Consider the following 27573-nt stretch of genomic DNA (forward strand, 5'->3'; position numbering starts at 1 on the left):
GGAGTTAGGAACGTGCGTATTTTGGAGATGTTGCGGAGGTGGAGTCTGAATGAATTTGTCAGCGATTGGAGCTGGGGCTGGAAGGACAGATTGGAGTCTAGAATGACACCTAGTAGTCTGGCTTGCGGGGTGGGGCTGATGGTGGCGTTGTTGGTCGTGATGGAGAGGTCGGGGGGGGGGGGGGGCATGGGCTGGAGGGAAAACTAGGAGCTCGGTTTTGGCAAGGTTTAATTTGAGGAAGTGGAGTGACATCCAGTCTGATATGTCGTTCAGAAGGCTAGTGATCCGGGTGGAGACTGAAGGGGTGAGGCGAGGGGTAGAGAGTTAGATTTGAGTGTCATCGGCATAGAGATGGTAGTTGAAGCCGTGGGAGTGTATCAGTTGACCAAGGGAGGAAGTGTAGATGGAGAAGAGAAGGGGCCCGAGGACAGAACCTTGGGGAACCCCAACAGAGAGGGGGAGTGAGGGGGAGGTGGCAGCGTTATAGGTAACACTGAAGGAGCGTTGTGATAGATAGGAAGAGAGCCAGGAGAGAGCAGAGTCTCTGAGGCCAAAAGAATATAGTTTTTTGAGGAGGAGGGGGTGGTCTTCCATGGACTCAATATGCCCCTCAACAGATAGCTTAGGGTGTTTGTACTGTATTTTAGCACCTCAAGAAATGTGATAGGTAGTCAGAAAGTAAAAGCTGTGTAAATTCCATTATCTATACCATAGTTTGTAGATACTATAACTTTCACACAAAGCAATCAATGTACACTTATTGGGATTTTTTTTACCAAAGACATGGAGCAGAATACATTTTGGACTAAATTTATGACTAACTTTGAGTTTACTATATATTTTTTATAGCCGAAAGTAAAAAAATAAAAAGCGTACAGGTGATCAAATACCACCAAAAGAAAGCACTATTTGTGTGAAAAAAAGAACATACATTTCGTTTGGGTACAGCATTGCATGACCGCACACAATTACCAGTTTAAATAGTGCAGCACTGGATAGCAAAAAAAGGCCTGGTCAGGAAGGGGGGTAAATCCTCAGGAGGGCAAATGATTAATATATAAAAATTTTTTATAATAAATGTTTTTTTACATTTTAGATTTTTTTTTTTCTCCTATTTTCACTGCACACACACACACTACTTTTTTCTTATCTCTTTCTTTTCACCATTTGAATAATTTCTAATAAAGATTTCCTTTTTTCATTATTTTTCAGTTTAGTTTATATTATTCATCATTTTTTTTTTCTATTCTTCTCTCTTTTTTACTGTATGTTCTATCTCTTTTATTTTTCTTCTATTTATTTTACTTAATCCCCCCCCCCTTTTTTTGTCTTTCATTATTGTACTTAACCCCCTTTTTGCACTTTGTCTATGTTGGTCATTCTTCTCTCTTTTCATCTTATTCTTATTTTCATTTTTATTCGTTTTCATTTCTATTTTTTCTCTTTTTTTCTCTATTTTCTTTTTCATTTTATTTTTATATTTAAGCTTTTTTTATATTTATTATCATTCTTATTTTTCTTTTTTTCATCTCTCTTTTCTTCATACTTTTATTCCCGACTTCTCCTTTCTCCTTTTCCTTTGTTCTTTCATACCTTTCATTCAGTTTGCTTGGTTTTGTCTCCTTGCATTTTTCACACATCCACACACCTGATTCACTTCAGAGCTGATGATGCTGAGAATATATCTTCTAGCAGCCTGCTCTCCTCTCGCTTCTGTGACCAAGCCCCCTGATGGGCAGTCAGTGGGCATGGCTAGCATAGTGTTGAGGCCACTCCACTCACACTCAACATGCTTGAATCTTGGGGATGATTTTGAGTGGCGTCCACTCCCCCCCACTTCACTGCAGATACTGGAACAAACCTGAGACACTGCTCCTTTCATTCCTCTGTCAGGAAGGTGGATTCCTCTCTCTGACTTCAGAGTGGCGTCACTAAGCTTCACATACTTTAATATACACCTGACTAGAGTACAAATTTACTTTCATACCCATTTTATTCTACATCAACAAAATCTTCCCTTGCTGGGGGTGCCTAAAAAAGAGAACATTGATGTTTTTTTCAGTCTTCTGAATAGTTTCCTCCAAACTAACCATAGTGACACTGTACTCCTTTTGTGGGGGGTGATGAAGATTTTTTTTTTTTTTTTTTACACGATTGCTTTTACACCCATAAAGGCTGTAAAAGCAATAATTTCTCCTTCTCTCTGGCTGCATTATTGCAGCCATTGAGAAATACTGTGAGAGCTGTGATTAGTCACAGCTTGTCACATGGTACAAGGCTGTTGTGAATAGCCTTGTACCATGTGACCTCTGATCATTCACAGATTTTACTAGTAGTAAGCAATGATGTCAGCAAGTGACCTCTTGCTTACTATTATTCATGTGATCACTGATTGGCCAATCAGTGATCACATGATTGGGACTTCACACAGAGGTCCTGTACAGCGATCGGTGTTCACGGACACAGCGGGCACAGAATCGCGGTGTGCGTGCTCCCAGGGAGCGTGCACAGGCAGGGAATGCGGGAGGATGTTTAAAAACGGCCACCCGCTCCTGCGCTGCTCCTGTATGGCTGTTTATGTACATGTGCTGGACGGGAAGTGGTTAATATCTTACCTGCTTGGTAGCAGATATTTGATTTTCCTTTATGCCTGATGTGTTTACAATGATGCAACCGTACACAGCTCCATTTTTTTTTCGTTCTGCCTGCAAATCCATTTCCACACCCAAGCTAACAGCATAGATGGAGGAATCCTTACTGCCCTCTTTTTTATGAATATCCAAACAGTGGCTGCATTTAATAGTATGCAGTCTCTGCTCAGCTGATAATTTTACACCTGACTCAGTAATTTAATAGACTTTTGTAGAGCTGGGGGTGCTTTCAGGGCCAAATGCAGCTTGAATTTATGCTGATCCAGCAGGAATCAGCTGGAAACAAAGATGTATTTGGGGCCTTTAGATGTGTGTAAGCTTTGGCAATAGGCAACAGACATTACCTGTGATATAATGCCCATATGGAAAGTATGTGGCTTTACCAATATGAAGTAGGAATGGGGTGAAACTATAGAGAAAACAGAAAATAAACATATTGTGAAACTTTTCACCACTGGGACTTGTCACACACAGTATGCTGATTGAAACAGAGGTTTAGTAAACAGAAGTAAAACAAAAGTAAATAGAAGTGACACACACTGTAGCTGTATAACATTAGGCTTTTACATTTCTGTAGTCAAAAATAATTTTACTTTACTAATAAATCATTGTTCTTACTGTCAATAGATTAGCTGCTGCAGAAGACAGAACAGGCAGAAACCCAGATAGGGGTATACACGCAGTTCTAGTTTATTTAGCAAAGGAGAAAGAACATACAGTATATACATATAAAACGAAGAAAACAAAGAAGTGAGGGTTAGTCCACAACAAACTCTTTTTTCTTAGTAAATGTAAGTGTGGTAAAGTTTCACTTTGTAAAGAATACCCAATCGATGCAAGGAAATTAAAAAATGGCATTTTTGCTTGCACATGATTGCATGATGGAAATAAGCAGATCTTTACCACATTTACTAAGGTCTGGGAAAAATGAGCGCACTTGCAAAGTGCACAGTCTATTTGCCTTTAGTAAATCCAGTGTGTTGAGAGGGGACAGAGAGCCAGAGACAAAAGCGTGTTGTGTTGTGACAGAGATCCAGAGATATGAGTGTGGGGAGTGATGGTGACAGAGGGAACAGAGCGCTGAAGCAGGGGTGAATAGAGCGGGGGCAGTGTGCTGAGAGAGATAACAGTGTGGAATGATAACACTGTTCAACAGGTAAAAAGTTTTGGGTGCTGAAAACGAAAATGACCCTAAAAAATGTTGATTGGCTCTAGTTTCCATGATATATTCACCCATCTAATGACGTAAGCCATTCAAAATTATGATGCAACTTCAGCTGCATATTGCGCAATTGATACTGGTGACCAATAGAAAATTGCATGTATACTGAGATGATGCAATATTAGCCTTTAATTGCATCACTTCACTGCATAAAAGCTGCAGTATCTGTAGCTGATTGTAGTTCGACAGCGTCTTTACATTTCGTTTTATGCTTATATAGGCTACTCAGTAATGCCTCGAACTTGTGTGAATAAAGCAGATAATTTCTGCTATATCTGCGGTGACATAACTTTTATCTCACAAAAAAGGAGGATAACAGGAATGATTAAGAAAGCCTACAACTTGTATTTTGGCTGCAAGATAGGAGACCAGGACAAGAGCTGGGCACCACATATATGCTGCAATTCTTGTGGGACGGCACTGGAGCAATGGTTGAATGGAAAAAAGGCATCTATGCCTTTCGCTGTGCCAATGATTTGGAGAGAGCCAACAGATCATGTTAGTAATTGTTACTTTTGTATGGTGCCTCCAATTGTAAAAGGGCTAAATAAAAAGAAAAAGTTATCTGTGCACTATCCAAATATTCCATCGGCAATACGTCCAGTTTTCATGGAGAGGGGCTACCAATTCCTAAAGCACCAGAATCCTTTGTGGTTGAGTCAAGTGAGGAAGAACCTGAAGCGTGTAGTCACGTGCAGTTGTAAGAGATAGCCCTTTCCTCGAATACAAGAGAAAAGCCAAGAGAAGCAAAACCGACACAAACTGAAGACAAAACTAGTGAGAATCCTAAGTATTAAAATGATTCAACTTAGCTTATGGCTATAATTTTTCTTGGTAATCCTATGCAATATATTATGCCATTTAGGCTTTGTTAGGTAGTCAGTATCACTTGCTTTATATTTGTGGAAAGACATCTATCTATATAATTATTGTGCATTATGTAGTCATTACGCCTATAGTAGAAAACTTTCCGTTTACAGAAAAACTAGAGCCAATTGACAAATTTCATTGTTATATTTGAACTCAGAATGTGAAATTCATTAAGAAATGGATCCTTTTGTTTCTAAAACTGGCAAAAAATAAAAATTTGTTGAACAGTGTAACCATCAGACAGAGGGATGACTTTTGGCTGTCCACCTTGTTGGACCCTCGCTACCTTTCAAAAATGGTGGCCTTTTTCACACCTGCTGAGAGGGAGGCCAAAATAAAGTACTATAAAAACCACCTATGTAGTCAGTTGGTCTCTGCCTTTCTGCGCCAACGTCCATCCTCAGACACTGTGGGCCCTGTGCGCTCACGTTCCGCTGCCATGGCAGCAGGGGAGGGGTGGAGTGGTAGGAGCAGTGGCAGCTCCACCAGCAGCGGCTGCCTCAGTCTGCAGTCGATGATGAGTAGCTTTCTTCACCAGCGCAGTGAGGAAACTACTAACCAGCCGCAGCAGCAGCAGCATCAGGTGGACCTGGAGCAGGACCTCAAACAACAGGCTCGGGCCTACTTGGACAGCACCCTGCCAACCGAGGTAGACAATCCCCTTGACTACTGGGCAACGAAACTTGACCTTTGGCCCCAACTAGCTGAATTTGCCCTTGAAAGGCTGTCATGCCCGGCCAGTAGCGTGGCATCGGAGCGCGTGTTTAGTGCGGCAGGAGGTATTGTAACTCCGCGGAGGACACGACTGTCCACCCAAAGTGTGGAGAGACTCACGTTTGTGAAAATGAATCAGGCGTGGATTAGTCTGGATTTCAAACCACCAGTTCCTGACACAACTGACTAAATCCGCCATGAATCATGCCCCAAACATGTTATTATTTTTAACATAGGCCTCTGTATGGCCTTCAATTTAAGCTGCTTACGCTTCGCCACTCTGCCATGGGTCCCTGTACCGCCTCCTCTTGCTGCTGCCAGGTCCAGAGTGTGTCATGGGTCCCTGTACGGCCTCCCATTGCTGCTGACTTCATCGCCAGACTCTGCCATGTGCCACTTTCAGGTCTCCTTACACTGTTGGTGGGTTCCATTTTGTGATAGGGTGCTGTATGGCCTTCCATTGCTGCTGCCTCCATTGCCACCCTGCGCCATGTGCCTCTGTCGTCTGCTCACGCTGCTGACGGCTTCCACTTTTTAACCGAGGCCTGTGTTTGGCTTCCGAATACTGCTGCATCCACCGCCACCCTGCGCCATGTGTCTCTGTCGTCTGCTCACGCTGCTGACGGCTTCCGCTTTTTAACCTAGGCCTGTGTATGGCTTCAGAATAATGCTGCCTACACCGCCACCCTGCGCCATGTGCCTCTGTCGTCTGCTCACGCTGCTGCCAGGTCCATACTGATTCATGGCCCCCTGTACCGGCTCCTCATGAACGTGGTTCAGCGGGTTTGCATCACTTAACGGCAAATCGTTGACAAATGCTGGGACGTTCAGTGTTGTGCGCATTAAGCCAGACACCAAAGGGCAGCACAGACCTGTTATTACTCACTCAAGCATGGCTGAACAAAACCAGTCTCTACCACAAATTGGACCCAGACCTGCCCAGGGTCTCGTAAGTAGATTGCACGGAGGAGTAGAGTTCGTTATTGGAATTAACTGTGAGGGACTTTTAAACCTAGGCCTGTGTATGGCCTTCAATTGAAGCTGCTTCTGCTCCGCCACTCTGCCATTGGACTCTTGATAGTCGACGACTATCTGTTCCTCATGGAGAGGGGCTACCAATTCCTAAAGCACCAGAATCCTTCGTGGTTGAGTCAAGTGAGGAAGAACCTGAAGCATGTAGTCACGTGCAGTTGTAAGAGATAGCCCTTTCCTCGAATACAAGAGAAAAGCCAAGAGAAGCAAAACCGACACAAACTGAAGACAAAACTAGTGAGAATCCTAAGTATTAAAATGATTCAACTTAGCTTATGGCTATAATTTTTCTTGGTAATCCTATGCAATATATTATGCCATTTAGGCTTTGTTATGTAGTCAATATCACTTGCTTTATATTTGTGGAAAGACATCTATCTATATAATTATTGTGAATTATGTAGTCATTACGCCTATAGTAGAAAACTTTCCGTTTACAGAAAAACTAGAGCCAATTGACAAATTTCATTGTTATATTTGAACTCAGAATGTGAAATTCATTAAGAAATGGATCCTTTTGTTTCCAAAACTGGCAAAAAATAAAAATTTGTTGAACAGTGAACCTAGCTCTCCACTTTGCACCAAAAACAATCAAAATCAAAGTAAATGCACTGCAAATGCTTTATAAATACAGATCAATATACAGTATCCTTTAATGTTTCTCAGTGCAGGTGCTGTATTGCTTTCTGTGGTGTGATTACTTTCAGAATATCACAAACAGAAAATTTCCCAGTACACTTACAAGCTAGCCTGCAAGAAAACCAAACTGACCCTGTGTCAAGCACCTGTGGTAGTGAGCCCTTGTAGATCACCAACTCAGGGTTCCCCAGGATGCGGAGTCTAAGCCTTAGCCTGGGCCCCTGATGATGAGGATGGCCTTGCAGCAAGCTGGAAGGAGGTTGCGGCCCCCAGGTGTTCCGAGCTGAGGATGTGGCAGCCATTCCCATGTGCAGAGTACAAACAGCAGGAGACAACAGAAAATCCAGGAGGCAAGCCGAGGTCAGGATGGGCAGCCGACAAGCACAGATGGTAGAAAAAGTTGGAGTTGGCACATAGGTAGTCAGACACAGGATACATAAGTAGTAGCAAACAGGAGCTTAAAGAACTGTGACGTTGCTCAGGCAACTCAGGCTGGACTGAGCATGTCTATATAAAAGGGATGCAAACTAAGAGGCAGGCCAGGAAGTGATGGAAGGGAAAGGAAATATTAACCCACAGAATAGCAAGCGACACCCATAGAGGAGCACAGAGCCAAACACCACATGTTAAGAAATCACAGGACTAGCAGAAACACTGCAGCAAGGAGGTAAGAATATACCCTGTATAACAATTTATGACACCCTATGACACCCTGTATAACAATTTGGGGCCCTCCTGTATAACAATTTGTTAAAAACAAAGCGTTTCATTACACACATTTGCAAATATATTTGAAAGCTGCAGTGCCCTGCCAAGGCTTCTCTATATACGGAGGTCCTAATGCCATTGTTTTAAGAATCTCTAAGTTGGAGCACATATATCAGTGGATAAATTAAGGGCAGGTTTGCCTGGAGGGAGCCCATTCCTTCCTAAAAGCACAGGGACACATTGGACACCCAGCAAGAGCACAATGGCAGGTGAAGACATCAAATATGTCTCCACGCCAAATCCAGCCAACAAGCTGTACAGATAAGAGGAATCCACCTCAATCATTAAATAGCATTTGCATTAAGATGCTTAAAGGCAGGTTTGCCTGGTGGGAGCCCAATCCTTCCTAAAGGGACAGGGACACATTGGACACCCAGCAAGAGCACAATGGCAGCTGAAGGCATCCAATATGTCTCCACGCCAAATCCAGCCAACAAGCTGTACAGATAAGTGGAATCCACCTCAATCATTAAATAGCATTTGCAGTAAGATGCACATAGAAGGGCTTTGGACATCTCAAACAGAACATTTCCCTGTCTAACAATTCACATTAAAGAGGTTTTAGTTACACACATTTGCAAATATATGTGAAAGCTGCAGTGCCCTTCCAAGGCTCCTCTGTATACTGTGGTCCTAACTGTATAGTTTTGAAAGTCTACAAGTTGGACCACATATAGCAGTGGATAAACTGAGGACAGGTTTGCCTGCAGTGAGCCCACTCCTCCTTCAGAATAGTAATTGGCTGTATACCAAGATTTGGTAGTCTGTATATGAACTTCAACAACAGGTTCAAACGTAAACATTTATAATATTTAACAGAAACTGCCCTAATTGTAGAAACGGGCTTATCTAACATATTACAATGCAAAATTATAATACATTTCAGCTAGAAATTACTTTGAAACTAATATAGTGAATTGTATAAGTTTGGGCTACAAATTTCATTAAAACAATTTTAAAATAAAACTATATTTGTATATACATGGATTATGAAAATTCCTCTCAGTGACGTTTTAGTGCCACATGCTGACACTCAGATTGTTGTTTTTAGCTTTCTGTGTCATTGTCCTGTGTTTTCATTTTTCTTATACACTGCTGTGGGGAGCAAAAAAGCAGCTTATGCTTTTATATAGAGGATGTAGCCAACTACTGTATATCACCCCTGTTGATATACTGCTATAAAGAAGTAGTGAGCTAAGTAGAGGCTTCAAACATCAATAAAACACTATGGAGAGGCTTGCCAACCACTTAAAATCGCATACTGGGGTCTAAATGGCAAATGGTGTTTTGGTGCCAATTAGTGTCAAACCTTTGTGACATTACACATGTAGCACATCAGTCTGATTTTCTATGATTTGCTTTCTCTGCCTTTGTGTAGATCACCTGTCCATCACTCATCATATTTAATCAAGTTTTGTTTCTACACTATCTTAACGTTGTTTATTTATTTGCACATGGGTTTCAGAACATGGAGATGGATATCCATTTGATGGTAAAGATGGGCTTTTGGCTCATGCTTTTGCACCAGGATCAGGAATTGGTGGAGACTCCCACTTTGATGATGATGAACTTTGGACCTTAGGAGAAGGTCAAGGTAAGACTGATTCTGTTGTATGTAGTCACGTTTCTTCTGGGTAATTTTTTAAAAGTTAGGATTGAAAGGTTTCCCATACCCAAATTAATGATTTACAGTACGTCTTTAGAAACTAACTTGAATATAATCATTGGTGATTAAATGAAGCATGTAGATATTTAAAAAAAAAAATCACATGCTTTATTCTCTACAGGATAACTGCAAACGTGCTTTTTAAATGGAACTTTACTCCCTACAATCTTTATTAGCTTATGGTTAGAATGTGCATTCACAAAGTTTTCAGCCAAACCATTGTTCTTTTGGCAAAAAAGTGTATTTCCACTTTTGTAGTCAAACTTGAAAAAAACCCACTGCACATTTATGTGTTCCCATTCATACAGAATGCCTAAAAATTATTTTTAAAATCCCATTTCTTACCTTTTGGATGTTTGGAGCAGGCCCCTGGGCAGACTGCAACCTACTGTGAAAAAGTTAATCTGACCCCAGATAGACATGTGGCACAGTGATACAACTGATAATGACATTTGCCAGCACATTAAAAACAAGGCTAATTATGGTAAACATTAACTCCTTGGCCCCCTCAAAGAGAAATTGAAGCTAAGTAGGATTTTAGTCTTTGAGTTTTGAGAGAAGAGCATTTACAAAGGTTAACATCATTTTTTTAATCCAAAAGAGTTGTTCATAGTAAATAAGATGGGCATAAAGTAAAAAGTAAGCAGCACTTTTAAATTTGTTTTTAAAGTTATATTATGTAAATAGAAACAAGTAACAAATATAAAGTAGGTGTTATCTTAATTTGGCTGTAAAGGCGGAAATTCATTTTAAGATCACAATTATAATTTCTTAGACTGCCATTCAACCTCCTTGTACTACCCACATGCTTGATTTTCCATTCTGCAATTAAGAAGATCTATAAAATATGTGGTGTTACAATTAATATATTGAGAAATTCTAAATGTTTTGTAAAAAAAATAAACTGCCTTTTGAAAGCCTAATATTTTGTCATTCTGCATTTTCACACATTAAAATGCAAATCTCAACTTCTGAACAGGCAGGGTGATAAACATCTGGCCAATTAGGGACTTACCTATAAACTGTCATTATAGATTGCTTTATGCTATAAACTGTTATTATATATTGCTTTATGCTACAATGCATACTAATGGTATCTTCATTCAAGCATAGTAATCCCAGTAATAAACAGGGATGTTCTATGTATAGATAGATCATAAATCTAGTAAGGTTTATCAACTAAAGGGAACCTATCTTGATGTGCTACAAAGTTTTAGGCTCTCTGGAGTATCCATTATGGATATTCTCTTCACCGCTCGGATCATTTATTTGTGCCAAAATTCTGTTACATAGTTACATAGTTAGTCTGTTTGAAAAAAGTCCATCTACTTTAACCAAAAAAGGGGGAAAAAATATACAATCCTATATGCACAATCCTATACCCACAGGCAAAACCACCCCCAGCAAAGCATGATCCAATATGCTCCAGCAGGGGAAAAAAAAATGTCTTCCTGATCCCTCAAGAGGCAATTGGATATTCCCTGAATCAACTTTACCTAAAAATGTTAGTATCCAGTTATATTATGTGCATTTAGTAAAGAACGCCTACAATCTACTGAGCTGGCTAGAACCAGCTCTTGAGGGAGTCTATTCCACATTTTCACAGCTTACTGTGAACCTTTCCATATTTGGAGATTAAATCTCGTTTCCTCTAGACATAAAGAGTGACTTCTTGATCTCTGTGATGACCTTATAGTGAATAACTCACAAAGTTCACTATATGGACCACCTATGGATTTATACACTTTGATCATATCCCCCCTTAATCTCCTCTTCTGAAAAGATAATTTAGTTCCTCTAATAAATACAGTTCCCTTTGTTGAGCAATTTATTTTCAACTGCATAATTTACCCTATGAGTGTAAAATTAATTGGATGTTATAAATGGTGTGGATCATCAACATTATAATAGCATATACATTGTTTCGGAATACTTTTGTTTTAGCAGCACCTGTAATGGAGGTGTAGGTGGGACAGAACACATGCGGAGAGCAGTGGGAAACACAAGGTTTTTATTGAGTGATTTGGGGGCACTTGATCTGTATAGCAAAGGTTTAGTCCGGGGGCACACAGCACAGGGCAGTTCAGGCAGGCAATTGGTAAAGTCCAGGCAAACAACAGAGGGCAGACTATGGGTAAGTCCGGGCACACAGCGGAGGGCAGGCTGGAAAACAGTAGATCCGGTTAATCTGGGCACACAGCAGAGGGCAGGCTGGCAGGCAATGGATAATCAGAGCACACAGCGGAAGGTAGGCTGGCAGGGAAGGGTTAAGTCTGGCTTGGCTGTAGGGTCTGGCTGCAGCTCAGACCTCTCACAGCACTCTGGGTTACGAGCAGGGAAAGATCTCCCCGCTCGGGTCCTGCTCCGGTCTTTTATCGCTGGAGCAGGGCGCTCCCAGGTTGCTATGGCAACGGCCAGCCTGGCGTCGGGTTTCCGTGGCAAAAAGCCCTGCCCTCTCACTCAAGCCGTGCGCAGGGAGCTCGGCCTTTGTCTCCGGTAGGTGCAGACCGCGGGAACCACGGGGCCGCGTTATCCCCACCGAGACCCGGAGAGGGGGGCGAGTGGAAACACCTAGGTGGCCTGCATGTGGAGAATCCACATGCAGGCACAGTGGTGCAGCAGACTCCTCGCACCTGGCTGAGGAGAGGTGTGATCCTTGCCGCAGGAGGCAGCTCCCTGGTGCCCAGCACACCACTTTATGTGGGCTACGTGCGGGCAAAGGGACATGCAATGGGGAAGGGGGGGAAGAGAGGGAGGGGGGACTGTGACAGTCCCTCCTCCTTTTATTTTACAAGTGTTGGCAAGGGGACCTCGGCGGGGCTCCTTGGAAGCACTTGTGGGGGATAAGCTCACCTACTGAGAGTCCTGCTGCCGGGATAGCACGTTTGCATTTTGGTGTTGGCTTCCCCGTCAATACTGGATGGTGAAGTTGTAGGGTTGGAGGGCGAGGCTCCATCTCAGGAGGTGCCCGTTTTCCCTGGACACTCTATTCAACCATGTGAGCGGATTGTGATCCGTGAGGATGGTAAATTCTCAGCCATACAGGTAGGGTTGAAGTTCTTTTAAAGGCCCAGACTATGGCCAGACATTCTTTTTCAATGGTGGCGTAGGGGACCTCCCTGTCAAGAAGTTTCTGGCTGATGAAGGCAATAGGGTGTTCCTTTCCAGCCTCGTTCACTTGGCTAAGGATGGCCCCCAAGCAGTAAGTGGAAGCATCGGTTTGCACCAGAAACTGTCTGTTGTAGTCAGGGGCAGCCAGAACAGGGTTGCTTGCAAGGGCAGATTTGAGTTCATGGAAAGCAGAGTCACAGGCCAGGCTCCAGTTCACCATCCTAGGACTGTTTTTCCTGGTAAGGTCAGTCAGGGGCTTTGCCACAGTGCTGAAATTGGGGACAAATTTGCGATAGTAACTTGCACTGCCCAGGAAAGACATTACTTGTGTTTGGTCTGAGGGGTAGGCCAGTCATGGATGGCTTGGACTTTTTGCGGGTTCTGGTTTCAGTTTCCCTCCCCCCTACTCTGTGGCCTAGGTACTGCACCTCAGCTATTCCCAGCTGACACTTGTCTGGTCTTATTGTCCAAGATGGTCCCCACATGCAGTAGGTGTTCTTCCCAGGTGTCACTAAAGATGGCTATGTCATCTAAGTAGGCGCAAGCGAATCCCTGGTATCCCTCCTACAGTAGGTCTACAACTCGCTGAAAGGTGGCGGTGCATTTTTTATCCCGAAGGGTATCACTAGGAATTCGAACAGAGTCCGAAAGGGGTAATGAAGGCGGAGCGTTCTGTGCCCTCCCCGGTAAGGGCAATTTGCCAGTAGCCCTTACTGAGGTCCAGGGTGCTGATGTATTGTGCCCCAGCCAGTCAGTCCAGTAGTTCATCTATGTGGCATGGGGTATGCGTCGCTAACAGTGTAGTCATTTAGTCACCTGTAGTCTATGCAAAATCAAGTGCTCCCATCCTTTTTAGGCACTAGCACCACTGGGGAAACCCAGGGGCTGCTAGAGGCCTGATGATGCCCAGCTGGAGCATTTCTCTGACCTCTGCTCAGATGGCAGTCTTCACAGAATCAGGGACTCGGTAGGGGGCCTGCTGGATAGGTTTTTGTCCATGGGTCTCTACATGGTGAATAGCTAAACCAGTACGTACCGTGGCTGCTGAGAATGCGACAGCCCGGTCCTCTAGTACGGCCCGCATCTGACTTGTTTGCTGGGAGCTTAGCTGGGCCCCAGTGGGAATTTGGTCAAGAGAGTGGGTGGTTTTGGTGGCTTGCAGGAGGTCGGGTAAGGTTCCACCATCAGCCTCCCCTGTGGGTGTGGGGTAGATGGCCAGTATGAGCAGGGTCCTATCATGGTATTCTTTAAGAATGTTTACATGGACTGTTGTCTGCTGCTGGTCACGATCGTCCAGGCTAATCATATAACTACTCAATTTTGTGGAGGATTTTATAAGGTCTTTCCCAGGTGTGCTGTAGCCTGTTCTGGGGGTGGGGGACTATCTTGAGAACTTGTTGGCCCTCTGCGAACTCCCGTCCGTGGGCCCTGCAGTCATACCACACCTTCTGCCATGTCTGAGCCTCTTTGAGGTGGCTGTGGGCTACGGCAGCAAGTCTGGTCAGCTGCTCTCGCAGTTCCAGTACATATGATACGACTGGAGTGCCCGTATCTTTGACCTTCCCTTCCCAGTGCTTCTGCAGTAAGGTCAGGGGATCTCAGACTTTTCGCCCAAGGAGTTCAAAGGGGGAGAACCCCGTTGACCCCTGCGGCACTTCCCAGTATGCAAAGAGAAGATGGGGGAGGAGTTTTTCCCAGTCTGCCTCACTGTCAACAAAGGATTTCAGCATGCCTTTTAGGGTCCCATTAAAGTGTTCACAGAGGCCGTTTGTCTGGGGGTGGTATGGGGTGGTCAGGATGGCCAGTACCCCGCATGTGCGCCACATGGATTGTATTACATCTGACATAAACTGGGTGCCTTGATCAGTTAGGATCTTACTGGGGAATACCACGTGGGAAAAAAATGGTGACCAAGGCTTCTGCTAACTTGGGTGCCGAAATGCTAGACAGAGTTACAGCCTCCGGGTAGCGGGTTGCGTAGTCCACTATAGTGAGGATATACCTTTTTCCTGACTTACTAGGGCAGGCCAAAGGGCTGATAAAATCTACTGCCACTCTCTGAAAGGGCTCCTCGATGATGGGTAGAGGACGGAGCGGAGCCCTGGAGCGATCCCCTGGGTGCCCTTTCCTTTGACACACATTACAGGTCCGGCAGAAGTTAGCAATTGACTGGGAGATGCCCGGCCAGTACAATGCTTGGGTCAGTCTTTTTTCTGTTCTCTTCCCCAGGTGGCCAGCCAAGGGAATGTTGTGGGCGATTTGGAGCAGCGTGAACCTAAACAGTTGGGGAACTATCAGCTGTTTAGTTGCAGTTTGAGACTGGCCTGGGCAGTTTGAGTCTGTCAGGCAGTATAGTAGTCCTTGCTCCCAAAGGAATTGCTCCCTGCACTCCCCTACTGGTCCAGCATCCACCTGGGCTGAAAATCTGCTCAAAGTGGGGTCGGAGTCCAGTTCCCCTTTAAATATTTCCTGGTCCTAGGTCAGAGTGGTATTTAGATCAGGGTTGGGAGAACTCGCCGGATCCAGGGTGGGAGGGGGGTTCCAGGTGGGCCTCTTCAGCTGGAAGACCTCGACTGCCTTGGCTCCTGCCCCGACAGCCTCGCACCGCAGCTCCCCTAGATCATTTCCAAGCAAGACATCTGTGGGGAGCCAGCTCATAACTCCAATCTGGCAGCGCTTCTCCCCAAATCCATAGTCAAGACTTACTGAAGCCCTGGGAATGTGCTGCCTGGCACCACCTGCTAGTCCAATGGAGAACCCAGGGCCTGGTTCGATGGCTTCCAGTTTTACCACAGGGGGATCAGCGATTGCGAGGAAGGCCTAGGTTTCTTGGAAACCCCCGGTACTTTTCCCATCGATGAGGACTGCTTGCAGGTAGCGCTACCTCAGCTCAGGGTAGGAAGGGACAAGTGGGTGAACACTGTAGACTCCCCGGGGTGCACTTGGCCTTTGTTGAGGTCACCCATTCACTGGGTGTTGGGGGAAGTGGCTCCTCCTCTGGTGGTAGTTCAATGTAGTTGATTGAGTGGGTGGTGCAGCGGTTCCTGGGACAGCTGGCCTGGAGGTGCCCGTTCTGGTTGCACCTATAACACCGACGGTGCAGGGGTGGCCCCGATGGTCAGGGGTGGTAGGAAGGCAATGGAGAGGGCACTGGAGCTGGCATGAAGGGCCGCCGGAAGTGTGGCGTGGGGAGGCCAAGGAGCGGTTTGGCAGGGCTCTGGGCCTTAGGCGGTTCAGTCACCCGTTTTTTCCAGTGGGTCTTGATGGTGAGGACCTAGTCTGCCAGTGCAGCGGCCCGCTCGAGGGTGGCAGGGTTTCTCTCCTTCACCCACTCTCACACCTCTGCAGAACATTGGGTATAGAACCGTTCCTTCAGAAAGGCCTCGATAACGTTTAAGGGTTAGGACCTGTTCCCCTTCCAGCCAGCGCCGGCAGGACCGCAACATCTAGTGTGCGTACATTTTGAAGGGTGGCTCAGCATGACAAGAAAGGTCCTGGAAGTAGATACGGTGGATTTCCAGGGTTACAGCATAGTGTTCCAGCACCGTCTGTTTGACCCTCATGTAGTCTCTATTCCATTGTGTGTCCATTGTCCGGTACGCAGCAGCTGCGCCCCCTTCTAGCAGACCGACCAGGTGCCACACCCAGTCTACCTGGGGTACCTCCAGCAGCTGGAATAAGTGTTAGAAGTCCTGGAAGAACCCCTCCACATCTTCTGCAGCTTCACTAAAGGGCTTGAAATCTTTACAAGTCACCCTTGGAAGGTCAGGCCCAAGGGTTCTTGGGCTGGGGAGGGAATCTCACTCTCTGATGCCTCCTAGGGTTTCCCTATTGTTGGCCCTCCAGATAGCCTTCCACCTGTCGTCCAAAGTGGCCCCAGGGCCCAGGATGGCCATCTCCTCCTCATACCAGGTGATCCATGGGCTCCTGGGGCTTTGGTTGTCTGATTCGGTCTCTGGTTGAGGGGCATCCAAGCTGTCAGCCCCCCGAGGGCTGGCTTCCTTGATGGCGGTGACCAGCTCCTCCTTGCATAGGCCCCTTCTGGGGAGGCCTAGTTCCCAAGCCCTCTCCTGCAAACTCACCACAGTCCAATTCCTGTACTCACTAGCCCGGGATAGGTCCAGCATCAGGGGGATATTGCTCTCCATCGTCTTCTTCCGCATTCTGATCCCACTGCTGCCAACCAGTATGTGACGGAGGTGTAGGTGGGACAGAACACACATGGAGAGCAGTGGGCACACACTGTTTTTATTGAGTGATTTGGGGGCACTTGATCGGTATAACAAGGGTTAAGTCCAGGGGCACACTGCAGAGGGGCAGTCCAGGCAGGCAATGGGTAAAGTCTGGGGACACAGCAGAGGGGCAGGCTGGCAGGCAATGGGTAAGTCTGGGCACACCGTGGAGGGCAGTTAAGGCCGGCAATGGGTAAAGTCCGGGCACACACCAGAAGGCAGTTCAGGAAGGCAATGGCTAAAGTCCAGGCACACAGAGGGCAGGATGGAAGGCAAGGGGTAAGTCCAGGCACACAGCAGAGGGCCGGCTGGCAGGCAGTAGGTCTGGGCACACAGCAGAGGGCAGCCAACAGGTAATCCGGGCACACAGCAGAGGACAGGCTGGCATGCAATGGTTAATGCGAGCACACAGCAGAGGGCAGGCTGGCAGGCAATGCTTAATCAGGGCACACAGCGGAAGGCAGTCTGGCAGGGAAGGGTTAAATCCGGCTTAGCTGTAGGGTCTGGCCGCAGCTCAGACCTCTCACAACACTCTGGGTTTATCTCCGGAGCAGGTTGCTCCCAGGTTGCCACAGCAATGGCCAGCCTGGCATTGGGTTTCTGTTGCAACAAGCCCCGCCCCCTCACTCTGGCCACACACAGGGAGCACGGCCTTTGTTTCTGGCTGGTGTAGAGCGCGGGAACCTCGGGTCCACGCTGTGCCCACCGAGACATGGAGAGGGGGACCAGCAGAGACACCTAGGTGGCCTGCATGTAGATTCTCCACATGGAGGCACACAGGGTGGCGGACTCCTTGGCACCTGGTCTGAGGAGAGGTGTGATCCTCGCCGCAGGAGGCAGCACCCTGGTGCACAGCACACCACTTTATGTGGGCTACGTTTGGACACAGGGACATGCAATGGGGAAGGGGGGGGAAGAGAGGGAGGGGGGGCCTTGACAGCACCTTATCACCAAAAGCTAAAAAAGGTGTATGTGTGTTTGTGTGTGTGTATGTGTAGGATGTGTATATCCTATGAAACCAAAATGAAGTAATCATTATTGAAATGCTTTAACAGAGAAACATAACTGACTGACAAAAAGTACATCGACTGTATACCTAATATAGAAAAGTGTCCAATCTAAACGTTTTGTCAGCATGATATAAAAAGTACATTCCAACATGATATAAAAGTGCATGTATTTTTATTACATATATATTACAAGTCCAACATTATTCTAAGTATTACAAACATTTTCCAAAACAAGATTTACATATTCCCTCCCCCCCCCAGTTTCCTCTTATTTCTCCTACTATTTTCCTTTTTTCTTCTTGTTCCTCTATTTACTCCTTCTGTCTATCTTCACCCCTCCCCTCTCCTTCTTAATGCTTTCCCTCCTACAAGAACCATCATTCCTTTCATGATCTCTTCCCATTCTTTATGTTTCAATATTTTTATTGAAAGGTTTTATTACAAAACAAGGTACGAAAATACGGTTCATAGTCAAGTACAGCAATACATTTTGTACGAAATAAATTCCCCACCATTTGGCTGGGGACATTATAAACGTAACTCGCATTAACCTGTGAGGTATGCTCGGTTTGGTGTGAACCGTATATGGGTGTGTATGTTATATAAAGGGGGTAAGGAACAGGGATGGAAGGGTATGGTGGGGAGGGGAGAGGGAAAAAAAGGGGGGGTGGTGGTGAAAGCACCAGTCTAGGGTAAAGAGTCTTAGTATTGTACATTTAATTTATCAGCATTTTACGGAACAGTTTGGGTTCTGTAGCCATCGAGACCATTGGTATTTGAGCGTGTGGCAGGAGGAATTGTTGAGGGCTGATCTTCTTTCCATATCACATTGGAAGTTAAGATCTGTTATAAGTGAAGTGAGAGAGGGAATTTTGGAAGAGTTCCATAATTTAGTAAGGTTGGTCTTAGCAGCTGCTAATGTGTGGATAATAATAGTACGAGAATCTCTAGGGAATTTGTCAATTCCAATGTGGAGGAGTGCAAGAGCAGAGTTTGGTGTTACTGGGGTTTCAGTTAGTGTTGAGATCAATTGGAAAATGCTATTCCAGTAAGATCTGAGAGATTTACACATCCAAAGTATATGGAGAATATAAGAAGTGCGGCGCTAATAAATATGTGTCTCAAATGAACTAAAACACAAATATAATAAGCAAAAATAAATATATCAGATGAATATATCAAATAAATAATAATGTCCAAATAAAACGCAGGATCTTGCATGAAGTGAAAAGAACCAGGATCCAACAGTAAAATTGCGCACTCACCGGACGCGCTATATAAAAGCGCATGTGTAGTATGACCACTGGAAATCCATCATACGGGGACAATAGATAGCCATCCAGGAACAGATGATCTCAGTGTAATGGACAACTTCCAGATCCAGAAATCCCCTTAAGACTGGGTGAATGATAAGTAAGGGACTCCCTCCGGTGGTGAAGATGAGAAATGGAATTACCTGAAATATGTTAGCTCCAGATAGGAGCCAAAAAACACCTCATAGTGTAGTATGTAAAAAGCAAAAACGTTTATTCCAAAAAATTTTTTGAACTTAAAAAACAGGGCAGGAACACTGTGACAGTGAACAATGAATGGGAGTGTAACTGACCCAAAAGTAAGATGGCCGCCGGGCCTCCTCGTGGCTCCAGGCGGCTGAATGTCACGCTCTGCTGGCTCCTCCTAAGGCCTTTCGTGCTCCTGCACATCATCAGAGGGGAGTCCAACAGAAGCATGACAGACCTCTCTCCCTATGTACCGTTGTGCGGCAATCGCGCATGCGCAAATCGGCGCCGCCATTTTGCCGTGGTCGGCACAAGTGCGCATGCGCGGATCCGCGGGCGCCATTTTGCCATAGGTCTGAAATCATATTTCAGACAGCACTCTCAACTAAGGGAATACTATGCCACCACAGCACACCGAAGTTGATCCTATTGAATCCAGACCTTAAGTACTCTGTGATAGTGCATGTAATACAGCACCATCGACATATTAAAGGTTATTGTCACTCATAAGGAGTCACTTTACAGGTGCCATTATATTGGAGATCTGAATGAATGTACAAATGAAATGTCATATTTAGGCATAGTCAAAAAAGCCAAAACTTAAAATACGGGCAGAGGCGCCAGTGGATCTGGCTGCAACATCAAAATATTTTATAATAATTATGTCATTTTAAATGACACAAGTCACTCGCATTGTATCACTAAATTGACAACAATCAATATTCATAAATAGACAGGTGAATGCCCAATATGCACACATATAAAATATAATACAAAAATGTGTGGAATATAATAAAAATAAAATAAACAAGAGGGATCTCCATTTTAAAGTCCAATGGTTAGAACTTGTCATAATGTTACCAGCATATTAAGGTAAAAAAGAACAAAAAATAAATCGAATGTAAAAAGTCTAAATATACGCTCCCTACACATCAAAAGACACCCTGACACTCATATTTAACACTGAGAAACCAACATGAATGGTTATGATAATTTTAACTCGCGGTAACCGCTATAGATAGCAATGATAATTTTAATCAATAATAGTAAAATGTCATTAAGAATGGCCAAAATGCAAAGAAGCGTCATCCCCTTTCAAATATCACTAAAAAATAGGGGGGGGGGGGAGAGAATAAACCTAGACCAAGAAAGATAATAGGGCAAATTACAGTAATATTATGATATTATTAGCTATTGGCAATAAAACTATTGACGTCGATTTCAATGTTAAGTCCCAGAGGGTATAAAGTACCCAGCTCATATACCCATCTTGTTTCCGCCTGGGACACTGCACGTGTTTTGTTCACACCCCTCCAGTGGGGAGTGACGACGTCAATAGCGGTAAACTTAAGAGAAGTGGGATCCATATTATGATGTATTCTGTAATGGTTCGACAGGGAATGGTCTTTATACCCTTTTCTGATGTTTGCCACGTATTCTCGCAAGCGGTCCCTTAACCGCCTTGTGGTGCGTCCCACGTACTGTTTTAGACAGGGGCATTGAAGTAAATAAACAACATATCTACTATAGCAGGAGATAAAATTCTTGATGACATATGTTCTGCCTGTTGTATGTGATGTAAACTCAGTGATCCTGCGTTTCCTACTATTGTCGCATCTGCAGATCACGCATCTGTTACATGGACTAAACCCCTTCATGTCAGAAAACAGGGAGACACAGGCTGGGGGATCTACCACATTAGGTGCTAAATTATGCCTAATAGATACAGCTTTCCTGAACATAATTTCAGGTCGTTCAGGCAAGATGTTACTCAGAATTGGATCAGAAAGTAAAATATCCCAATTTCTCTTAATCAATCCACTAATGGCTTTATGCTGTATATTATAAGTAGTGACGAACGGGCAGACTTTAGTTTGAATAAGTCTGTGATTATCCTGTAACATAACTTCCCTATCAGAGTCCGCAACTGACTGTATTGTTTCCATCAGACTACTGCTACTGTAGCCCTTCTCCACAAATCTCTCCCTCAAGACCATAGCCTGGGAATAATACGCATCCAAGTTAGTACAGTTACGCCTTATCCTAGTAAATTGGCCCCGTGGAATGTTCGCTAACCAAGAAGGGTGATGACAGCTGTGCGTGGGGATGTAGCTATTACGGTCCGTGGACTTGAAAAAAGACTCCGTAATTATCTTTCCTTCTACATTAAAGAGTGTAAGATCAAGGAAGTTTATTTGCGATTTACTGTACACATATGTTAAACTTATATTGTGTGTGTTGTTATTCAATGTTCCAAAGAAGTTCACAAGTGATTCCTCACTACCATTCCATAGGAGGAGGACATCATCGATGTATCGCCCATAGAGTGCCAATTCGGGCCAATCTCTGGCATAAATGATGTCCTCCTCCCATCTCGCCATAAAAAGATTAGCGAGACTGGGGGCAAACTTGGCCCCCATGGCCACACCCTTGATCTGCAAATAGTAGGTCTTATTAAACCAAAAATAATTATTGGTCATTGCGAAATCAAGTAATTTGAGAATAAACTCTTTCTGTATAGCCGGCAAACTACTATGATGTGATAAGTAATAGTCAACTGCTTCCATTCCATCACCATGTTTGATGTTGGTGTATAGTGAGGAGACATCCGCCGTCACAAGGAATGTATCTATTGATATTGTAAAATCTTTAATTAGATTAAGTACCTGTTTAGTGTCTTTAAGGTAAGCAGGCGTTTGTACTACCAATGGTTGCAGGAAATGGTCGATATATTCGCCCACCTTTGAGCAAAGGGATCCTATACCGCTTATTATTGGGCGTCCCGGGGGTTTGGTAGGATTCTTGTGAATCTTTGGAAGTATATACAAAATGGGCAGTTTAGGTGCAATTGGAATGAGAAAAGCTTTCTCCTTTTTATTTAAGATTCCTTGTTCAAAGCCGTAGTTAACGATTTTTTTCAATGTGCATTTATAACCAGGAAGTGGGTCGCCAAATAATGGAGAATATGTCGTATGATCACTCAAAATATCCATAACTTCTGAGATGTAATCTGACTTGTTTAGGATCACGACACCACCCCCTTTGTCAGCGGGTCTAATAACTAGATCCTTCTTTTCAAGAAGTGATCTCATCGCTGTAATGTCCCCTGTCCTATTGTATGGTTGCTTAACAGTTAAGTGACCTAGTTCTTTCAGGACCTTATCTCTGAAGATGTTGACATAAGAATGGGTTTGTGGAGGAGGGTTATATGTAGAGGCGTTCCGTAGGTTAGAATGCACAAAAAGATCTACCTGTCTGTTGCTGTTATTAGGTTTATTTGCAAAAAATCTTTTTAGGGATAGTTGCCTGGTGAATTTATGTATGTCCATGTAAACTTTAAATTTGTCAAGTCTACTAGCAGGGGCATATTTCAAACCCTTATCTAGCAAACGTAATTCGTCACTATTAAGATCAACATTACTAAGGTTGAATAACCCTTTGCCCACTATATCCTTCTTTTCCTGCTTATGTCCGTGTACTCTTCTCCCTCCTCGTCTGCCTCTTCTGTGTCCTTCCTTTTTCTCACCTTGCCTTCCCCTAAAAAAGGTTGTCTGGGATGATTATTCCCGTTATTCCCACTATTTGGATGGGTAGAACGCCTAGGGGGAGTGTGTGGTGTCCTTTGTGCATGTGGGTGGTTAGAGCGCATTGGGCTAGGTCTAAAAGACCTATTATTGTTCTGATTAGGATGGCCCTTATGCTGGCGTGGAGACGCATAGTATACATGGTCATTTCTCCATGTTTGGGGACCAGATCTAAAAGGCCTGTTATTATTCTGGTTAGAGTGGCCTCCATGCTGACGTGGGGACGCATAGTGCATGTGGTCATTCCTCCATGTTTGGGGACCATCAGGGTAATATGGATAGTTATCATAGTATTGCCTTGGAGAGGCATGAAAAGTATCATTCCTGCTTTCCCCTCTTGAGGTATCCCACTGTTGGGAACCATTCCTAGGGTCTTTATAAGGGGAATTTCTATACCCTGGTGGATACCTGTTTGGATGCCAGGAAGAATCCCTAGCCCCTATATTCTCATCATATAAACGTTGTATGGGCTCGGAACCACTATTGTTGGTATTATGATATTGAGTCTTTTTATGAGGATATTTTAGAATTGGTCTAGGTTTAGTCATATTCTCAGACGGTTTGGGGGTATTAGTGAGAGGAACATGTGAGGTCTCCTTCTCCTTCTGCCATTGGAAGACTATTCCATCAGAGTAATCTTTATAATCCCTCTGATACTTTTTCCTTTTCTTTAATTTTTGCTCTTTCTCTACCCCCTCCAGATGTGTTTTAAGTCTATCTGATTCGCTCTTATAATTATCTTTCTCTTTAAATGGTGTAAGTTTCTCCCTTACTAAATTAATCTCCCTATCCAAATATGTGAGTTTCTTTCTTTTCCTTAATATAAGGAATTTGATAAGATCACAACCTGCTGAATTAAAAAATTGGTACCATTCTAGATGGCCATTACCGTCATCAGAGTCAGGGGGTATATCCCAGCGTAACGACCTTGGAACCATCTGCTCTTTAACATATTTATTTAAAAAAGAGATATCCCATAAAGTCTTAATTTCTGCTGAAGTTAGATTTTTGAGATGCAAAAAAAGACCTTTAAGGTCATCAGGATCATTATCCATTGTGTAGACATCATCAGGAATGTCCACACGTGATAATCGTTGTTCGAAAACATCACCCATCTTAATGGGAAGATGATCAATAAAAATGATCCATAATAAATGGCGGCGCCGATTTGCGCATGCGCGATTGCCGCACAACGGTACATAGGGAGAGAGGTCTGTCATGCTTCTGTTGGCCTCCCCTCTGATGATGTGCAGGAGCACGAAAGGCCTTAGGAGGAGCCAGCAGAGCGTGACATTCAGCCGCCTGGAGCCACGAGGAGGCCCGGCGGCCATCTTACTTTTGGGTCAGTTACACTCCCATTCATTGTTCACTGTCACAGTGTTCCTGCCCTGTTTTTTAAGTTCAAAAAATTTTTTGGAATAAACGTTTTTGCTTTTTACATACTACACTATGAGGTGTTTTTTGGCTCCTATCTGGAGCTAACATATTTCAGGTAATTCCATTTCTCATCTTCACCACCGGAGGGAGTCCCTTACTTATCATTCACCCAGTCTTAAGGGGATTTCTGGATCTGGAAGTTGTCCATTACACTGAGATCATCTGTTCCTGGATGGCTATCTATTGTCCCCGTATGATGGATTTCCAGTGGTCATACTACACATGCGCTTTTATATAGCGCGTCCGGTGAGTGCGCAATTTTACTGTTGGATCCTGGTTCTTTTCACTTCATGCAAGATCCTGCGTTTTATTTGGACATTATTATTTATTTGATATATTCATCTGATATATTTATTTTTGCTTATTATATTTGTGTTTTAGTTCATTTGAGACACATATTTATTAGCGCCGCACTTCTTATATTCTTGTGTATTTTGAGGGTTTTGCTGTGATTACCTTGAGTGCATTGGCTGCTGTTGAGAGAGCGCTCACTTTTTTATTTTTTCTTCTTAAAGTATATGGAGAGTTGATCCTGTTTCTCCGCATTGTCTCCAGCAAGCGGATGAGTGTTGAGGGTAATATAAAGAGAGTTTAACAGGTGTAGTGTAGTGATTGGGGTACGTATATGTTTGGTATCTGTCGAGTTAAAGGTTAGGAGATCATACAAGCTTGTAGGGAGGCTTGAATGCATGGGTGTTTGAGTAGAATTTTGGTCTGAGGTGTTTGTGGTGAGAACAATATGTTACGTGGTGTGAGCGGGAGATGTGAGAGTTTCCATGGTAGACCATAATTTTTCTTTAGTTGGGTGCCACCACAAATAAATTTGGTCTGGAAGAGTGGCATTATAGTATGATTTTAAATGTGGGAGACCTGCTCCTCCTCTGGATGTTGGGCGTATTAAAAGATTTGTAGTACATCTTGGTTTTTTTGAATTCCAGAGGAATTTGGCAAGTATTGCTTGTAGTTTGGAGAAGGAGGTATAGGGGATGGGAATGGGGAGTGGGCGGAATATATAAAGGATTTTGGTTAGTATGTACATTTTCAGGGTTGCTACTCTTCCCAGTTTCAATAGTGTTGATGAGCGAAGATTGTTAAGTTTTCGTGGGATGGATTTGAGTAATAGTTTGTGGTTTAAGGCGTATAGCTGATCTGTTGTAATAGTGAGTTTGATTCCTAGGTAGGGGATGCTGTGTTGTCCCCAAGAGAAGGGGAATTGTTTGATTAGTACTTTTTGAGTCTTAGTAGGCGTGTGGAGATTTAGGATAGAAAATTTGGGTTCATTGAGTTTGTAATATGATACTTCCGAATAACTTTGAAGATGTGAACGAATCGTTTGGAGCGATTTGTGTGGGTTAGTTATCATTAGTATGACGTCATCTGCAAATAGGCTAATTTTATGTTCTGTTTTAAGGTGGGTGATTCCTGTGAATGTTGGGTCATCTCTGAGTCTTGAAGCTAAGGGTTCAATGAGTAAGGTAAAGATTCTGTTGGAAATGTGAAAGGGCTGTGAGAGTGTGCCGTTTGTTGATACTCTAGCTGATGGGTTGGAGTACAGGGAGAGGAATGCAGAAAGCATCCAGTCTGTAATTCCGAATTTTTTAAGTGTTAGTTTCATAAACTGCCATTATATTCGGTCGAATGCTTTTTCTGCATCCAGGGATAGCAATAGAGAGGATTGTTTGGTGGTTTCTGACTTGTGGAGGAGGGATATGAGTCTTCTGGTTGCGTCTGGTGCTTGGTGACCAGGGATAAATCCCACTTGGTCTGGGTGGATTAATGTAGGAAAGTGGGGAAGTAGTCTTAGGGCTATTATTTTGGCATAAAGTTTTATGTCTGTGTTTAACAGTGAGATCGGTCTGTAGTTCTGGACAAGTTGGTTGGTCTTTGTTGGGTTTTGGAATAGTTGTAATTATGGATTGTAACATTTCATTTGGGAATTCACCTGTAGAAGCGGCATGGTTGAAGAGATCGGTTAGGTGTGGTGTGAGATCAGGGGCAAATGTTTTCTAAAATTCGTTAGTGAAGCCATTGTTTCCTGGTGATTTATCAAGAGGTAAAGATTTTATGGTTTTTTCTATTTCTGTGGGAGAAATTGGGGTAGAAATAGAAGCGAGTTGTGATGGAGTAAGTTGGGGGAGATTCGTAGAGTTTAGGAATTTTTGTATGGATGTAGTTGGTTGGGTTGTGTCCGGGTTATCTTTGATATTATATAGTGTTTGGTAATAAGTCGCGAAAGTGTTGGCTATGTCTTGCAGATTTGTGAGAGATATACAGTATGTGTTGTTGGGTGTTTAATTGAAGAGATTTTGGATTTGAGACGTCGTTGTTTAATTAGTTTCGTTAATAGTGAATTTGCCTTGTTAGCTAGGGAATAAAATTGCGCTTTAGTTTTTTGTAGGTTAAGGTTATATTTGTAAAGTAGGAGGGTTCTGAGTTTATTTCTGTCTGAGGCTAGGGAAGCAGATGTGGGGGGGTTTGGTTTTTTTTAGTTTTATGGATGTTAGAAGTTGTTCAATTTGTTGGGTTCTTTGTTTAGTGATGTGGGAATTTAGTTGTATGAGGATACCTCTCATGTATGCTTTGTAAGCGGGCCACAATGTGGTTATAGAGATATCAGGTTTGGCATTAAATTCAAAAAATAAGTTGTGAGCTTCTAGCAGGTGCTTTTTGTTATCTGGGTTCTTCAATATCAAATAATTCAGTCTCCAGATGCGAGGGATTGAAGAATGTTGATTGTTGTCTAGGGATATGTTGATTGGAGCATGGTCTGACCAGGTTATGGTGCCAATTTTGGATGATGTTACATGTTGTAGAGTCCATTTGTCTGTAATAAAGAAGTCAATTCTGGAGTAGGATAAGTGAGATGGGAAGTAGTAGGTGTAGTCTTTTTCCGTGCTATGTTGACATCGCCAGATGTCATAGAGATCATGGTCATGTAAGAAACGGTTGAAATTATGTTTGGAGGATCGTTTGTTGGAGGAAAAGTCCAGAAGTGGGTTGCCGATGACGTTGAAGTCTCCGCCGATGAGAAGTCTGCCTTGAATTTGAGAAGAGATGGTGGAGTGGTGTTTGTTGTAGAATTGCATCTGATTGTTGTTAGGACCGTAAACGTTTACCAGAGTATAGGGGATATCGTTG

The 27573-nt window shown here is 43.8% G+C and overlaps 1 protein-coding gene across 1 annotated transcript in view; it reads left to right on the forward strand.

Moving 5' to 3' along the window:
- The window catches only part of MMP2 (matrix metallopeptidase 2), a 354681-nt gene that overhangs the window by 56348 nt on the left and 270760 nt on the right, over window positions 1-27573 (forward strand). Inside the window, exon 4 of the mRNA XM_089692555.1 lies at window positions 9362-9490. Within this exon, the coding sequence (XP_089548681.1) occupies window positions 9362-9490 (129 nt within the window). The remainder of the gene's footprint in view (window positions 1-9361; window positions 9491-27573) is intronic.

The sequence above is a fragment of the Staurois parvus genome, unplaced genomic scaffold (genome assembly GCF_062004578.1).
Source record: "Staurois parvus isolate SC_StPar_1 unplaced genomic scaffold, SC_StPar_1.0 ptg000594l, whole genome shotgun sequence".
In the NCBI taxonomy this organism is placed as follows: Eukaryota; Metazoa; Chordata; class Amphibia; order Anura; family Ranidae; genus Staurois; species Staurois parvus.